Consider the following 12,012-nt stretch of genomic DNA (forward strand, 5'->3'; position numbering starts at 1 on the left):
AAATTTGGAAGTATTGTATATTGCCCAGCGCGCCATAGCACATGAGCCTGCGATCGATGAGACGTTGACAATTGATGATCCGGCTTGTAGATAAGGTATGACAGAGCGCGTCATTAGGTAGGTGCCTTTGACATTTGTGTCCATAATCTTGCTCCAGTATTCATCCGTGGTGTCGGTCAACGGGTACTCTTGGGGGTTCACTCCGGCGCAGTTGAAGAGATGGTTGATGCGACCGAAATCTCGAATGACGGAAGCGATCGTTTCTGTTGTGTGGGGAGAAGATGTCACGTCGAGTTCGTATATTCGGCATCTATCTTCAGTGATATCGAGGGATCGCAGGGGTTTGGTGTTGATATCGCATAGTGCTAGCCTGGCATTGCTGGATAATAATGCCTTTGCTGTTGCCAATCTTGAGAGAAGTTAAAGATTTGCTTTTCTCTCTGAGATTATGAACGATGTTGTCTTTACCCGATTCCACTTGCGGCGCCCGTTATCAGGATCACCTGTTCTGAGAAGTCGTAAGAGGTTGCCATTGCGAGTACTAAGCAAGAAACAGAAACTTCAAGGGATTATCATAGCAGGATAAGGGAGTGGTGAGTTGCTTAGTGCTCCATAGGTCCAAAATGACGGATGCGTCGGAAGCTTTGAAGGTTCTCGGCCAAGCAAGGAGTTGACACCCCATCCGCAGTAGACGGGTCTCTCCAAATCCCCCCTTCAGATAGCAAAGGAATCATGCCCCATGATCGACAATTAACGGATAAACAGAAGTGGACCGCTTGTTTGTATCGTCAGCCACCCCTTGGGGTGCTGATACCCCAACTGCCCCCAAGCCGAGATTTGGAAGCGTTGAAGATCGGATTTTGGAGGAGAGTAACTCCATCGGGCCTAGTTAGTCAATGCTAAATAGGCAAGGCCCTAAAAAATCCGATATGGAATGGTGCACCGTAGCTATAAAGTACATTTCCGCCGACTGACAACTTTGTCGTTTCTCCGAGTCCTGGTCATTGAAGTTTACTGTAAAGAAGGGATCACTGTTCAGGTCCGCAATACATGAAAATGCTTGCAAAGACATTGTTTCCTGGCGTCGCAGTCCTGACGGGCGCCGGTGGAACTGGTAAGTCACATGAAGTACCCCTTCGGGATATCGCGCTCATTCCTGGGTCATTTTAGCTAATTCATCGAAGGCATCGGTGCTCACACGGCACGCGCCTTCGCACAGGAGGGTTGCACAAGGATTGCTATAACTGACCTCAACCCTGATCTATTATCCCAAACAGAAAAGGCACTCAAGAATACGTCATCCCACATTCAGGTGCTAGCTGTTCCGGGAGACATTACAACCCCGAAGTTTATCGATTCCTTTTTCAAAGCTGTAGTAGACAAGTTCGGAAGAATCGACTACGCAGTTAACAGCGCGGGGATTCTCGGTCCCGATCTTCGATCAACCGAAACCCAGCTGTCAGCATTTGATGCTGTCAATAATGTCAACTACCGAGGATGCTGGCTTTCTTCCAGAGCAGAGCTTGCAGTGATGCTCAAGCAAGAGCCCCTCGCTAGCCATGATCCAGACCGACAGCCTCAAAGAGGCTCTATCGTCAATGTGGCTAGTCAGCTCGGCCTCGTGGGTAGGCCTCAAGCTGGTATGAAGATCTGACACTCCATCTCAGGCACACGTCATGATGGACCGTGCTAATATATTTGTAGCCGCATACTGTGCTTCGAAGTCAGCAGTGATTGGAATGACGAGGGGAGACGCCATCGACTACTCCAAAGATCACATTCGAGTCAATGCAGTCTGTCCGGGTCTGATTAAGACGGCAATGACATCGGGAACTAAAGAATTAGACGATCGCATGGGCCCGGCTGCTAACATTGCACCAATGCGTCGTCATGGTTTCCCCGGGGAGATTGCGGATTCTATTTTGTTCCTATGCTCGACAAAGGCATCCTTTGTTCAAGGACATGCGATGGTCGTTGACGGTGGCTATATCATAAATTAAAGGCCGGCGGCGTGGGTTTGACGATAAATTTAATGCAATAGATCGAATTTTCCTCTTCACTTTCACTATCACTGCCTTCTCCATACACCAAATCCCTATGCTTTTTACGGCCAAGGGCCAAAGTCTGTCCACGCGGGCCATTTGGAGCGACAGAACCATTGGAGCGGGGAAGACACGGAACCCATGTATCCTATACTAGACCCGTAACCCCCAAGGGCGAAGAAGTGGAGAAGCTGATAGTAGATGGTCAACCCCAAATGTCCTTATTCGCGTTAGCTTAATCCTTATCGGTCGACGACGGGGTGCCACTAACGACCACTAGGCTGTTGTCATAGGACCCGCACCAAATTTAGGTCAATTTCAATCTAGAGCTTCCCACGTGTTTTGGCAAACTTAGAAATCTCCTAGCGTTAACGGGTAGTTGCAGGGATCCGAAAATGTGTCAATTGTTTCGATAGGGTGCAACCGGAAGGTAGCCCAGAGTTTCCATAGCATAACGGGATTCCCCACACAATATAACCCGTACCGGCCGACAAAGATAAGGCAAAAGGGCAAAAAGGCAAAATCATGAATCATGTGGGGTAAGTTTTACTCCAACTTCGTTTTTGTTTTGTAAAGTCGGCCATTCCCGTTTTGGAACTGTTGGAGACAATAAATTCCGAATTGGTGCAGCGTATCAGTAAACCTAAATTATCAGTAACTAACTAGTATAAGAGGTGGCATTTCAAATTGGTCACTAATAGGTTTGACCACTAAAATTCGTTGCCGAAGTCAGTCTACCTCTTCTTCTGAAATTAGCTACAAGTCAGTGCAGATAGAGGGTTGTCACGAAGAGTTCACACTCTAGAACCATCACCGCAAAGCGCCGTAACAATCTCCCGACTCGTTTCTTCTGAAGGTATTGGGATGTATCGGGCCACAGCAAACCATTTGCTAGGTGTCCGAAACCTAGTCCGACATTCTTCGTTACAACAATGTCGACGAGTAGGAACTACAACGCCAAAGAGTACAACACCCCATAAGGTATCGCTAAATGTTGACATGGGCGAGGCTGTAAGTTGTGTTCCGGGTTTTCCTTGATTAATTAGCTAAATGTCGACGAATCAGTTTGGAAATTATTCTTGCGGTCCGGACCTCGATATTCTGCCCATGATCGACATTGCAAACATAGCATGCGGATTCCATGCGTAAGTATAATTATATCGGAGCTTTAACGTAAAGCTAACAGATCATCGTAGAGGTGATCCCGTTGTTATAGCTGAGACGGTGCGAAACTGCAAGAGTCACAATGTTAGGTGTGGTGCTCATCCAGGCCTGCCAGATCTTCAAGGCTTTGGTCGTCGCGAGATGAAGTTGTCTCTCGAAGAATTTACGGCAATTACCGTGTATCAGGTTGGCGCGCTGAAAGGATTTCTTGATCGTGAAAACATCCCCTTGAACCACGTCAAGCCTCATGGCGTGTTATACGGGATGATGTGCCGTGACTATGAAATTGCGAAGGCTGTCATGAAGGGCATTCCAGATGGAGTTCCAATTATTGGTCTTCCTAATTCCATTATGGAGCATGCGGCGAATGACTTAGGCACTCCTTTCATGGCGGAACTATATGGCGATGTGAAGTACACTAAGGATGGGTTTTTGATTTTAGACCGAAAGAAGAAACCATGGAAACTTGAAGACGTGAGGACACATGTCACTCAACAGCTTGAGGAGGAAGGGGTGACCTCGGTGGACGGGAACTTTGTGCCGTTGCCTGTGAAGGACTACCCTGTTACCATCTGCTGCCATTCAGACTCTCCAGGCTGCTTGGATATTATCAGGACCACGAAAGAGGTCATTGATGAATATAACGGATGATCAGGAACACTAGATCCGAAACACGATAAATAGTTATTTTTTCGGTCTTGGCGCAACATGAAGCTATTCCTATGTCCTTTTGCGGGAAATGGTGGAAAGACCCTGCCTATCCATATAAACCTGCAATGGGAGCGAATGTTGAGTGATCTCCCAGCTGCATACAACGACAGCTTTATATATCTAGCTTACTAGCTTCTTCAAGAATTATTTCCATCGAACGTCATTTCCAATGCCAATTTTTGTGGTCATCGTTTCGTCCCTTATTTAGTCAGGCTGACTCCTAACAGTTATATCTAAGTGTCGGCCATGTTCACTTCAATCCTTATTTTATCTATATGCCCGTCAATAAAACATGAGACGGAGACCAACAGGCAGGACACCATCTTCCTTAACTTATAATAACATCATCCACTGCATCCAGCAACTATGATAAAGACAGAGAAAATACTTAATACTTTCCCTCGGGGTGGGCGAAGCTCAAGATGGGCCCACCTGCAACGTTACCTATTGAAAGTCTATCTAGTATGCAGCTATGAATCTAAAAAATGCTACTTATCCGCCTTAAATTTAGACTTGTTTCTTAATTTTTTGAAGAAGTATAGTGGCTCAAAACATGAACTAGAGCTAATATAAGAGATAGTATGTTATTTTGATGATGAAGTAGCTTTATAATTGAAATAATGCAAAAGTCAGGTCGAGTTAGGCCTAAATTAGGTTTTACTAGGGCCGTGAGTAGAGCGGAGATGAAAGCGGGCAAAAAGAATGTATGGGACTATTAATTTTGTCATGGTGGCCGGTATAATCCGCCGTAAAACTCCGTAAACACGGATATTTGATACAGGTCTGCGTAGCGCCTCAAAGACAGGACAGCCATGTTTTTACACGAGTGCATTCGTGTCGGGCATTGAAGCTTATACTACGAATGGAATAAATGTTTGCCCTATATGAGGAGGCCATTGTAAGTATTTGTACAATATTTCATATTCGTTCAAATGATAGATACGGCAAAAGAAGAACAGGCCAGTGCCGCAATCAATGTTCACAAAGACGGTGACTCATTGAGAAAACAGTCTGACCCATACCAATCCCATAGACCTAAAACCGCATTCCGCGTGGTCGCAAAGATTATCCACAGGAATGTTCGTTGCTGCTTATCGGCCGATACTGCAGATCCCACATCAAGTAGGCCTAATCTCCGAATTAACAAGTGTGGTACCAATCAAACCCTGACTTATGGCAAGGCCAGACCTCCGCTTCCTAACTTTGACGGATATAATTGAGTTAATGCGATAGATAGCTGAAACGATGAGGCAGCTACGGAAATGGCGGGTCAGTTCGGAGGATTAACTCCACTCATGGCATCTCTCACTGTGACATCACTATCGACAATGGTTACCCATGTGATCGCATCTATCAGCATACCAAGAAATCTGAGGCTGACTAATTGAAACCCTTTTCAGACAGGCTTGATTCTCGCTACTTGGAAATCGACATTTGCTTTTCTGCTACGATACATGACACCTCAATCGGAAATCGGAAACTACGCAGTGAAGCAAAGCCACTTCCAAGCCCATGTTTTCATCCTTTTCCACATTTGACAACCAGCAAGATGATGGAAAGGCATTTGCCTGCCCTCGCTGTACGCGGCGCTTTAGACGCGCTGAGCATCTTCAGCGCCATGCCCGCACTCGTTAGTTACATATAAGGAATTAGAGAGACATCGGCTGATTGTCTCAACAGACACGAAAGAAAAGCCCTTCTCATGTCAATGCGGTTCTTCGTTCTCTCGAAAAGATCTTTTGAAACGCCATCTCATTATAGCTCATAGTGGAGAAAGGGAAAATCCTGCGATCGAAAATGCAGAGAACCGACCGTTGCCGCATCCAGAACCTCTAATAAATCAGACATCTCTAAGCCCGGATAGTACCTATCCCACGTCACAATGCGAGAACCAACCGCTGTCTCATTTGGCTCAAAATTCTCAAGATCACAACCCACTTGAAGCGTATGAGCTCAATCCAGATGGAATGATCGACAAATCTGGCTTTACGGAATCTTTGGATGGCTCTGGTAATCATATGATCAAACCTATGAGCTTCCGTTCATTGGTTCTTTGTTTGTACTGTATGGCAGTTAATCATTGCCAATAGGTGTTTCTGGTGAGCTCTTCGACGACGGACTTTTACATCTCCAAGAGATCACAAATTTCATGGACTCTGCTGGGTTGCTCACAACGTATCTCAATTTTGACTCTGATGAGATCAATCAACAATCAGAAGAGCACACTTCCGAATATCACAACAGATCGAATAACGAGGTAGAGCTTGATCCTGATCACCAAGCAGTTGACCGTCACTCTGGAACCCCTTTTCGATCTTGGCTTCCATCCGCTCCCTTGGGTGACTCTAGCCTTGCAACTGTGACAGACTTCCACTCGCCACACCATCCCCGATCTCCCAGTCCTTTTTTTAACATCTCTCAAACTCGATATTCGCATATTGTGACTCTAGTCTCTAAATGCCGGGCAAAGATTCCTAATTTCACTTTACCCTCTCGTCATGCATTGACTCGGTACTTGACTTCATTTTGGGAAACGTTTCATCCTCAGATGCCTTTTATCCACTGGCCCACAACAAGCTTTGAGGAGTTTTCTCTCGAAGAAATTCTCGGCTATTCATCTATGGGAGCACAATACAGATTCGAAAACCGAGTGGCGGAAAGCTTATTTCTTGCCGGTCAAGCATTGGTCCTGGACAAAATCCGGAACATCGAAGGTGAAACGACCACTCGTACCTCATTTCCGCACAGACCTAGAAATTCCAGATTTCCGTCCAATGAAAGGTCTATCACCCGCTCAATATCATCTTCGATTCCCACACCAGAGCACGGGCAAGATTGCTCCGACGCGGAGCTGTGCCGTCAGGATGCCCTGGTGGGGATCCTACGGTCGTCATTGACATTAATGGTTTATTCTGCCTGGGAATCACCTAGTCTTGTACAGGATTCTATGAGACTAAGAAATGTGGTCATCGAATGCTTAAAAAAGCTCGGCATGCGGGAAACCAATATCTGCCCAACTTCTGATACTTGGGTGGGCTGGGCAAGGGCCGAATGTTGCCGTCGAACCCAACTTGTTGCTTATTGTTTTGTCCACACATTGGGCCTCGCTTACAATCATCCACCAGCCGTGATGGCAAGCAATATACTGCTTCGACTTCCCTGTGCTTCAGCGGAATGGGATTCTGCGACAGAGGAAGAGTGGAAAGCCCGACATACAACATCTATACCGCAGATGTCTTACAAACAAGCCTTATCCCTGCTTTTGCGTAATCGGCGGGGGTCTTCTGAGCGGCCTGTTCTTACACCGCTAGGAAGCTACATGGTATTGCATGGGCTTATCCAACAAATTGATCTCCTACGTGAGTTGTCTGAACTCAAAGTCAGAGGTTCATCAGTGGTTGGATACGAAGAAATCGAGTAAGTCCGGATTTTTCATTAGGGTTTGTTGGGAACTAACCAAGACTTAAGAGACGCGCTGCGAAATTGGACATCAATTTGGCAAGCGACTCCAGAATCGACTCTTGATCCTCGAAATGAGAACGGACTTGTATCCTTCCCTTCAAGCGCGCTTCTCGGAATGGCCTACGTTCGTCTTCATCTTGATACTGGGCCCCATCGGCGACTGGAAACGCGTAACCCAGAATTGATTGCCCATTCACTTTGCCACCTGAGCACCCTTGGACGCGGCCCTGCTTTGATTCCTGCGCTTCTTTATGCCGTCCACGCTTTGAGTATTCCAGTCCGACTCGGCGTCGACTTTGTTGCTCGAAGCCAAGCCTTATTTTGGAGCGTAAGACACGCGCTTGCCAGTTTTGAAAGTGCTGTTTTTCTTGCCAAGTGGCTAGCTAGTATACAGCAAACAGAGCCTTCCGAACCGCTGTCGGAAAACGAGCTGAGAATGCTGCATTGGGTTCGCCGAATTATTCATGAATACAGAACGTCAGTAGATGTGGAGGAATACGGTAACTACTACGTCTCATCGATCGCGACGAGCGTCGATGAATTGGAGTCTTCACAGCTTGGCATCGAGACTCTGTTGATATGGTCTCGGTTCTTCCAGCAAAACGTGCAGTGGCCTTTCATCAACGTTCTGGGCCTCAGTCTTGAGACTTATGCCAGGAAAGTGCAAAGAAATCAAAACGAAGTTTAGTCACATTCGAGTTCCCTTTCGAATTCCTAACCCGTATGTTTAAAAACATATTGAATCGCCTCTGCCCATTCACCTTATCCGACCAATATTTCCACATATTGGAACCGTGAAGTGGATACATCGTTCGCCTAGATCGTACACTCGCATTGCGCGTCGCTCTGGCCGTTTGTATCGATTGTACTATTTTGTCTTTTGAAAATTTTGCTTAGCATCTAGACATATAGCATAGACGACTACTAGGGGGCGGGTACAATACTCGCTTCATTTTCCAGGCTATGGTTAACTGGAGCACGTGACTCCGCGTCCACTTTGTCAGTGACTGCGCGACAGCCAAGGAACCAACCAACCAACCAACTTCAGGGCAGGCAGGATGGAGCATTGCCATGGCCGACTTCCTGCAAGACTCCGTTCTAGGTGCACCATCTCTCAAGCGAAAACAAAGCCACCAAGATGAAGACTACGGGCAGTCGTTCACAGCGCCCATCCCGTCGTCGCGCGCAGCGCTAGACTCGGCCGTCGGAACAGCGACGCGAACGAGCCCCCCAAACCCAGATCCTCTCCCAGGAAGCAGCAAGAAAAAGAAAACAACGCAGACGAAAAATCCCGGATCGTCAAATTCTCGATCCAAACCCTCGAAGAAGAGAACCCCATCTGCACCATGGCCGGAGGCCTTCAAACATCTATCCCAGACCCATCGCGCTCTGAATCTCGTTTACACCTTCTGCTGCACGCGCAAACACTTTGCCACCACATTCGACAACATCAAGAAGGCGGTCCAGGCACAACTGGGTCAAGGGCGCGAGCTCACGCTCCAAGATGTGGCGAAGGTCAGAGTGCTCGTTCCGCGGGCCGTGCGGTTTGAGTATGTGGATGAGGCAAAGCTGGAGGTTCTGACCGCCGAAGAGCAACAGACGGTTGAATATGGTCTGCACAAGAGGTCTGATCTGATATCAGCTCCGGATGTAAATGATGGCGACGACGACGCCGACGCGCCCACAGAGACCAGGAAGGATGTCTTGTTGTTTGAGTTTGTCGATCGGGACCTGAAGCGTGAAGTGCAGCATCCCAAGACGGGGGAGCCGTCGAAGCCTGTGCGACGAATGAAAGATGAAGACCTGAAGATGCCGGTCTACAGTCAGAAGCAGATGCTTGCTTTGATCGAGAAGCGTAATTCCAAGTTCTCGGATGCTATCGACGCATTCCTGATCCGGTGTGAGGACCGAGGTATCGATCCCGTGGAAGCATTGGAACAAGAAAAAGACGCTTTCCTACCTACGCCTCCTAACAGCGGGACAAATACGCCCGCCACAGCGGCCAAGCCGCCTGCTACAATCCCCAAAGAACGCAAGTCCATTTCTGAGATCATCGCTGAGATCCGGGAGATGGAATGGTATCATGCCCAGATTGTGCCAGAAGGCCACCGGGTATTTGAAGCTCAGGCTGCCGTGTACGGGGACCTATCGTTTCAGCTCTCGCAGGACCTTGTCAATGCCCTATACAACACGAAAGGCATTACGCAGCTTTATTCTCATCAGGCAGAGGCAATCAATCACTTGTATGAAGGACACAACGTCATTGTCTCTACATCGACGAGTTCCGGCAAATCACTCATTTACCAGATCCCCATGCTGAACGAGCTGGAAAAAGATCCACATAGCAGAGGCATGTATATATTCCCCACCAAGGCCCTAGCTCAAGATCAGAGGCGCAGTATGATGGATCTTCTGCAGTATATGAATGGCCTACAGCATGCCATGGTCGAGACCTTCGACGGGGACACGCCTATGGGTAGTCGGAATATGATTCGTGACGAAGCGCGCGTCATTTTCACCAATCCTGACATGCTACACATTACGATTCTGCCACAGGAGAGCTCATGGCGTACGTTCTTGAAGAATCTCAAGTTTGTGGTTGTCGACGAGCTGCATGTCTACAACGGCTTGTTCGGGTCGCATGTCGCGCTTGTGATGCGTCGGCTTCGCAGAATCTGTGCTGCAGTAGGTAACCGGCATGTCAAGTTTATATCTTGTTCTGCTACGGTTGCAAACCCTGAAGAACACATGAAATCCGTTTTTGGCGTGGAAGACGTGGAATTAGTGGACTTTGATGGATCTCCTTCTGGTCGCAAGGAGTTTGTTTGTTGGAATACCCCATACAAGGACTTCGGAGATCCTACTTCTGGGCGGGGAGACAGCGTTGCTGAGACTGCGCGTCTGTTCTGTCAGTTGATACTGCGGGGAGTGAGAGTAATTGCGTTTTGTCGGATTCGAAAACTCTGCGAGGTCCTCCTTCAGGCAGTGCGAAACGAGTTCCAGGCCCTCGAGAGATTGGAAATTGGCAACTTGGTCATGGGCTATCGAGGCGGATATAGCCCGCAAGATCGACGTAGGATCGAGAAGGAAATGTTTGAAGGCAAACTCATGGGTATCGTGGCGACCAATGCCTTGGAACTCGGCGTTGACATTGGGTCGCTTGACGCGGTCATCACGCTGGGCTTTCCCTACTCGATTTCCAATCTGCGTCAGCAAAGCGGCCGAGCTGGACGGCGCAACAAGGATTCTCTCTCTGTGCTGGTTGGGGACAGATACCCGACAGACCAGCATTACATGCAGAATCCAGATGAGCTCTTCACACGGCCCAACTGCGAATTGCAAATTGACCTGTCAAATGAGCTTATCCTCGAAGGACATGTCCAATGCGCAGCATTCGAGATGCCCATCCGCCCGGACGAGGACCGTGTCTACTTCGGGGAGCAGCTCCTTGTGCTAGCAGCAACACGTCTCGTCAAAGATAGTCTCGGCTTCTATAACTGCCACGAACGATTCCGACCACAACCGTCAAGATGTGTCTCGATCCGCGACACGGAAGACATACACTTTGCGGTAATTGACACAACAAACAACCGCAACATCGTCCTCGAAGAAGTCGAAGCCTCTCGCGCTTTCTTCACTATCTACGAAGGCGGGATTTTCCTGCACCAGGGACACACATTTCTCGTTAAAGAACTCAACGCAGAGCAGCACTTCGCCCGCGTCGCTCGCGTCCATGTTGACTGGAACACGATGCAACGGGACTTTACAGACATCGATCCCATCGAGACCGAAACCATGAGGCTGGTGGGAACCGGTGCAGATGCCTGCCGCGCTTTTTTTGGATCTGTCCAGATTCACGCAGTTGTCTATGGCTTCTTCAAAATCGATAAGCGTGGACGCGTCCTCGATGCCGTCGCTGTTGATAACCCACCCATCGACATCCTCACTAAGGGCATGTGGCTTGACGTGCCCTCGCGCGCCATCGACATACTACAATCCCGTCACCTCAACATCGCAGCCGCCATCCACGCAGCCGAGCATGCCGTCCTCTCGCTTCTCCCATCCTTCGTGATCTCTTCCCCAGGGGACGTGCGCACAGAATGCAAAGTCGCAAAGAAGGAACTCGGCAAGTCACTCCGTCGGGCCAACGACCCCGACGCAATAGAGAAGAAACTCCAGCCACCGTCTAGACAACGACCCGCCCGTCTGACCTTTTACGACGCCAAAGGCGGATCCTGCGGCTCGGGAATCGCAAGCAAGGCCTTTGAATTCATAAGTCTTCTTCTTCGAAGGGCTGTGACGCGCATCGAAGCCTGTACATGTCTCTCGCCGCAGGGATGTGTCGAGTGTGTCTGCGACGAGCGGTGCAAGGAGATGAACCTCGTTATGAGCAAGGCTGGCGCTGGTGTTATTCTGCGCTGTTTGCTTGGATGGGATGTGGACGTTGACGCCTTGCCTTGGGGTGAGGGTGTAGAGGGCGAAGAGTACGGTAGTGGTCCTGGTGCTGAACTGGCTGGTGGATTGGAGACTGTTGTCAGGGCGAGTGAGGTGCCCTGGAAACCGGGGTGTAGACCTGAAGAAGACCACTTACATAGGTGAAAGCAACAATAATGCGCCGTTTCGTGTGTACGCG

At 48.6% G+C, this 12,012-nt stretch overlaps 2 protein-coding genes across 2 annotated transcripts; both read left to right on the top strand.

Moving 5' to 3' along the window:
• Nucleotides 1-3,347: 3,347 nt before the first annotated feature.
• PFLUO_LOCUS3873 (uncharacterized protein) lies at nucleotides 3,348-3,857 on the top strand (the record flags this gene model as incomplete). The annotated part of the gene is made up of 1 exon (XM_073781165.1): nucleotides 3,348-3,857. The coding sequence occupies one exon, from the start codon at nucleotides 3,348-3,350 to the stop codon at nucleotides 3,855-3,857; it is 510 nt and encodes a 169-aa protein (XP_073637948.1).
• Nucleotides 3,858-8,450: 4,593 nt separating this feature from the next.
• On the top strand, nucleotides 8,451-11,978 carry PFLUO_LOCUS3874 (ATP-dependent 3'-5' DNA helicase; the record flags this gene model as incomplete). The annotated part of the gene is made up of 1 exon (XM_073781167.1): nucleotides 8,451-11,978. The coding sequence occupies one exon, from the start codon at nucleotides 8,451-8,453 to the stop codon at nucleotides 11,976-11,978; it is 3,528 nt and encodes a 1,175-aa protein (XP_073637949.1).
• Between the last annotated feature and the right edge of the window lie 34 nt (nucleotides 11,979-12,012).

This window comes from Penicillium psychrofluorescens (genome assembly GCF_964197705.1).
Source record: "Penicillium psychrofluorescens genome assembly, chromosome: 2".
Classification (NCBI taxonomy): Eukaryota; Fungi; Ascomycota; class Eurotiomycetes; order Eurotiales; family Aspergillaceae; genus Penicillium; species Penicillium psychrofluorescens.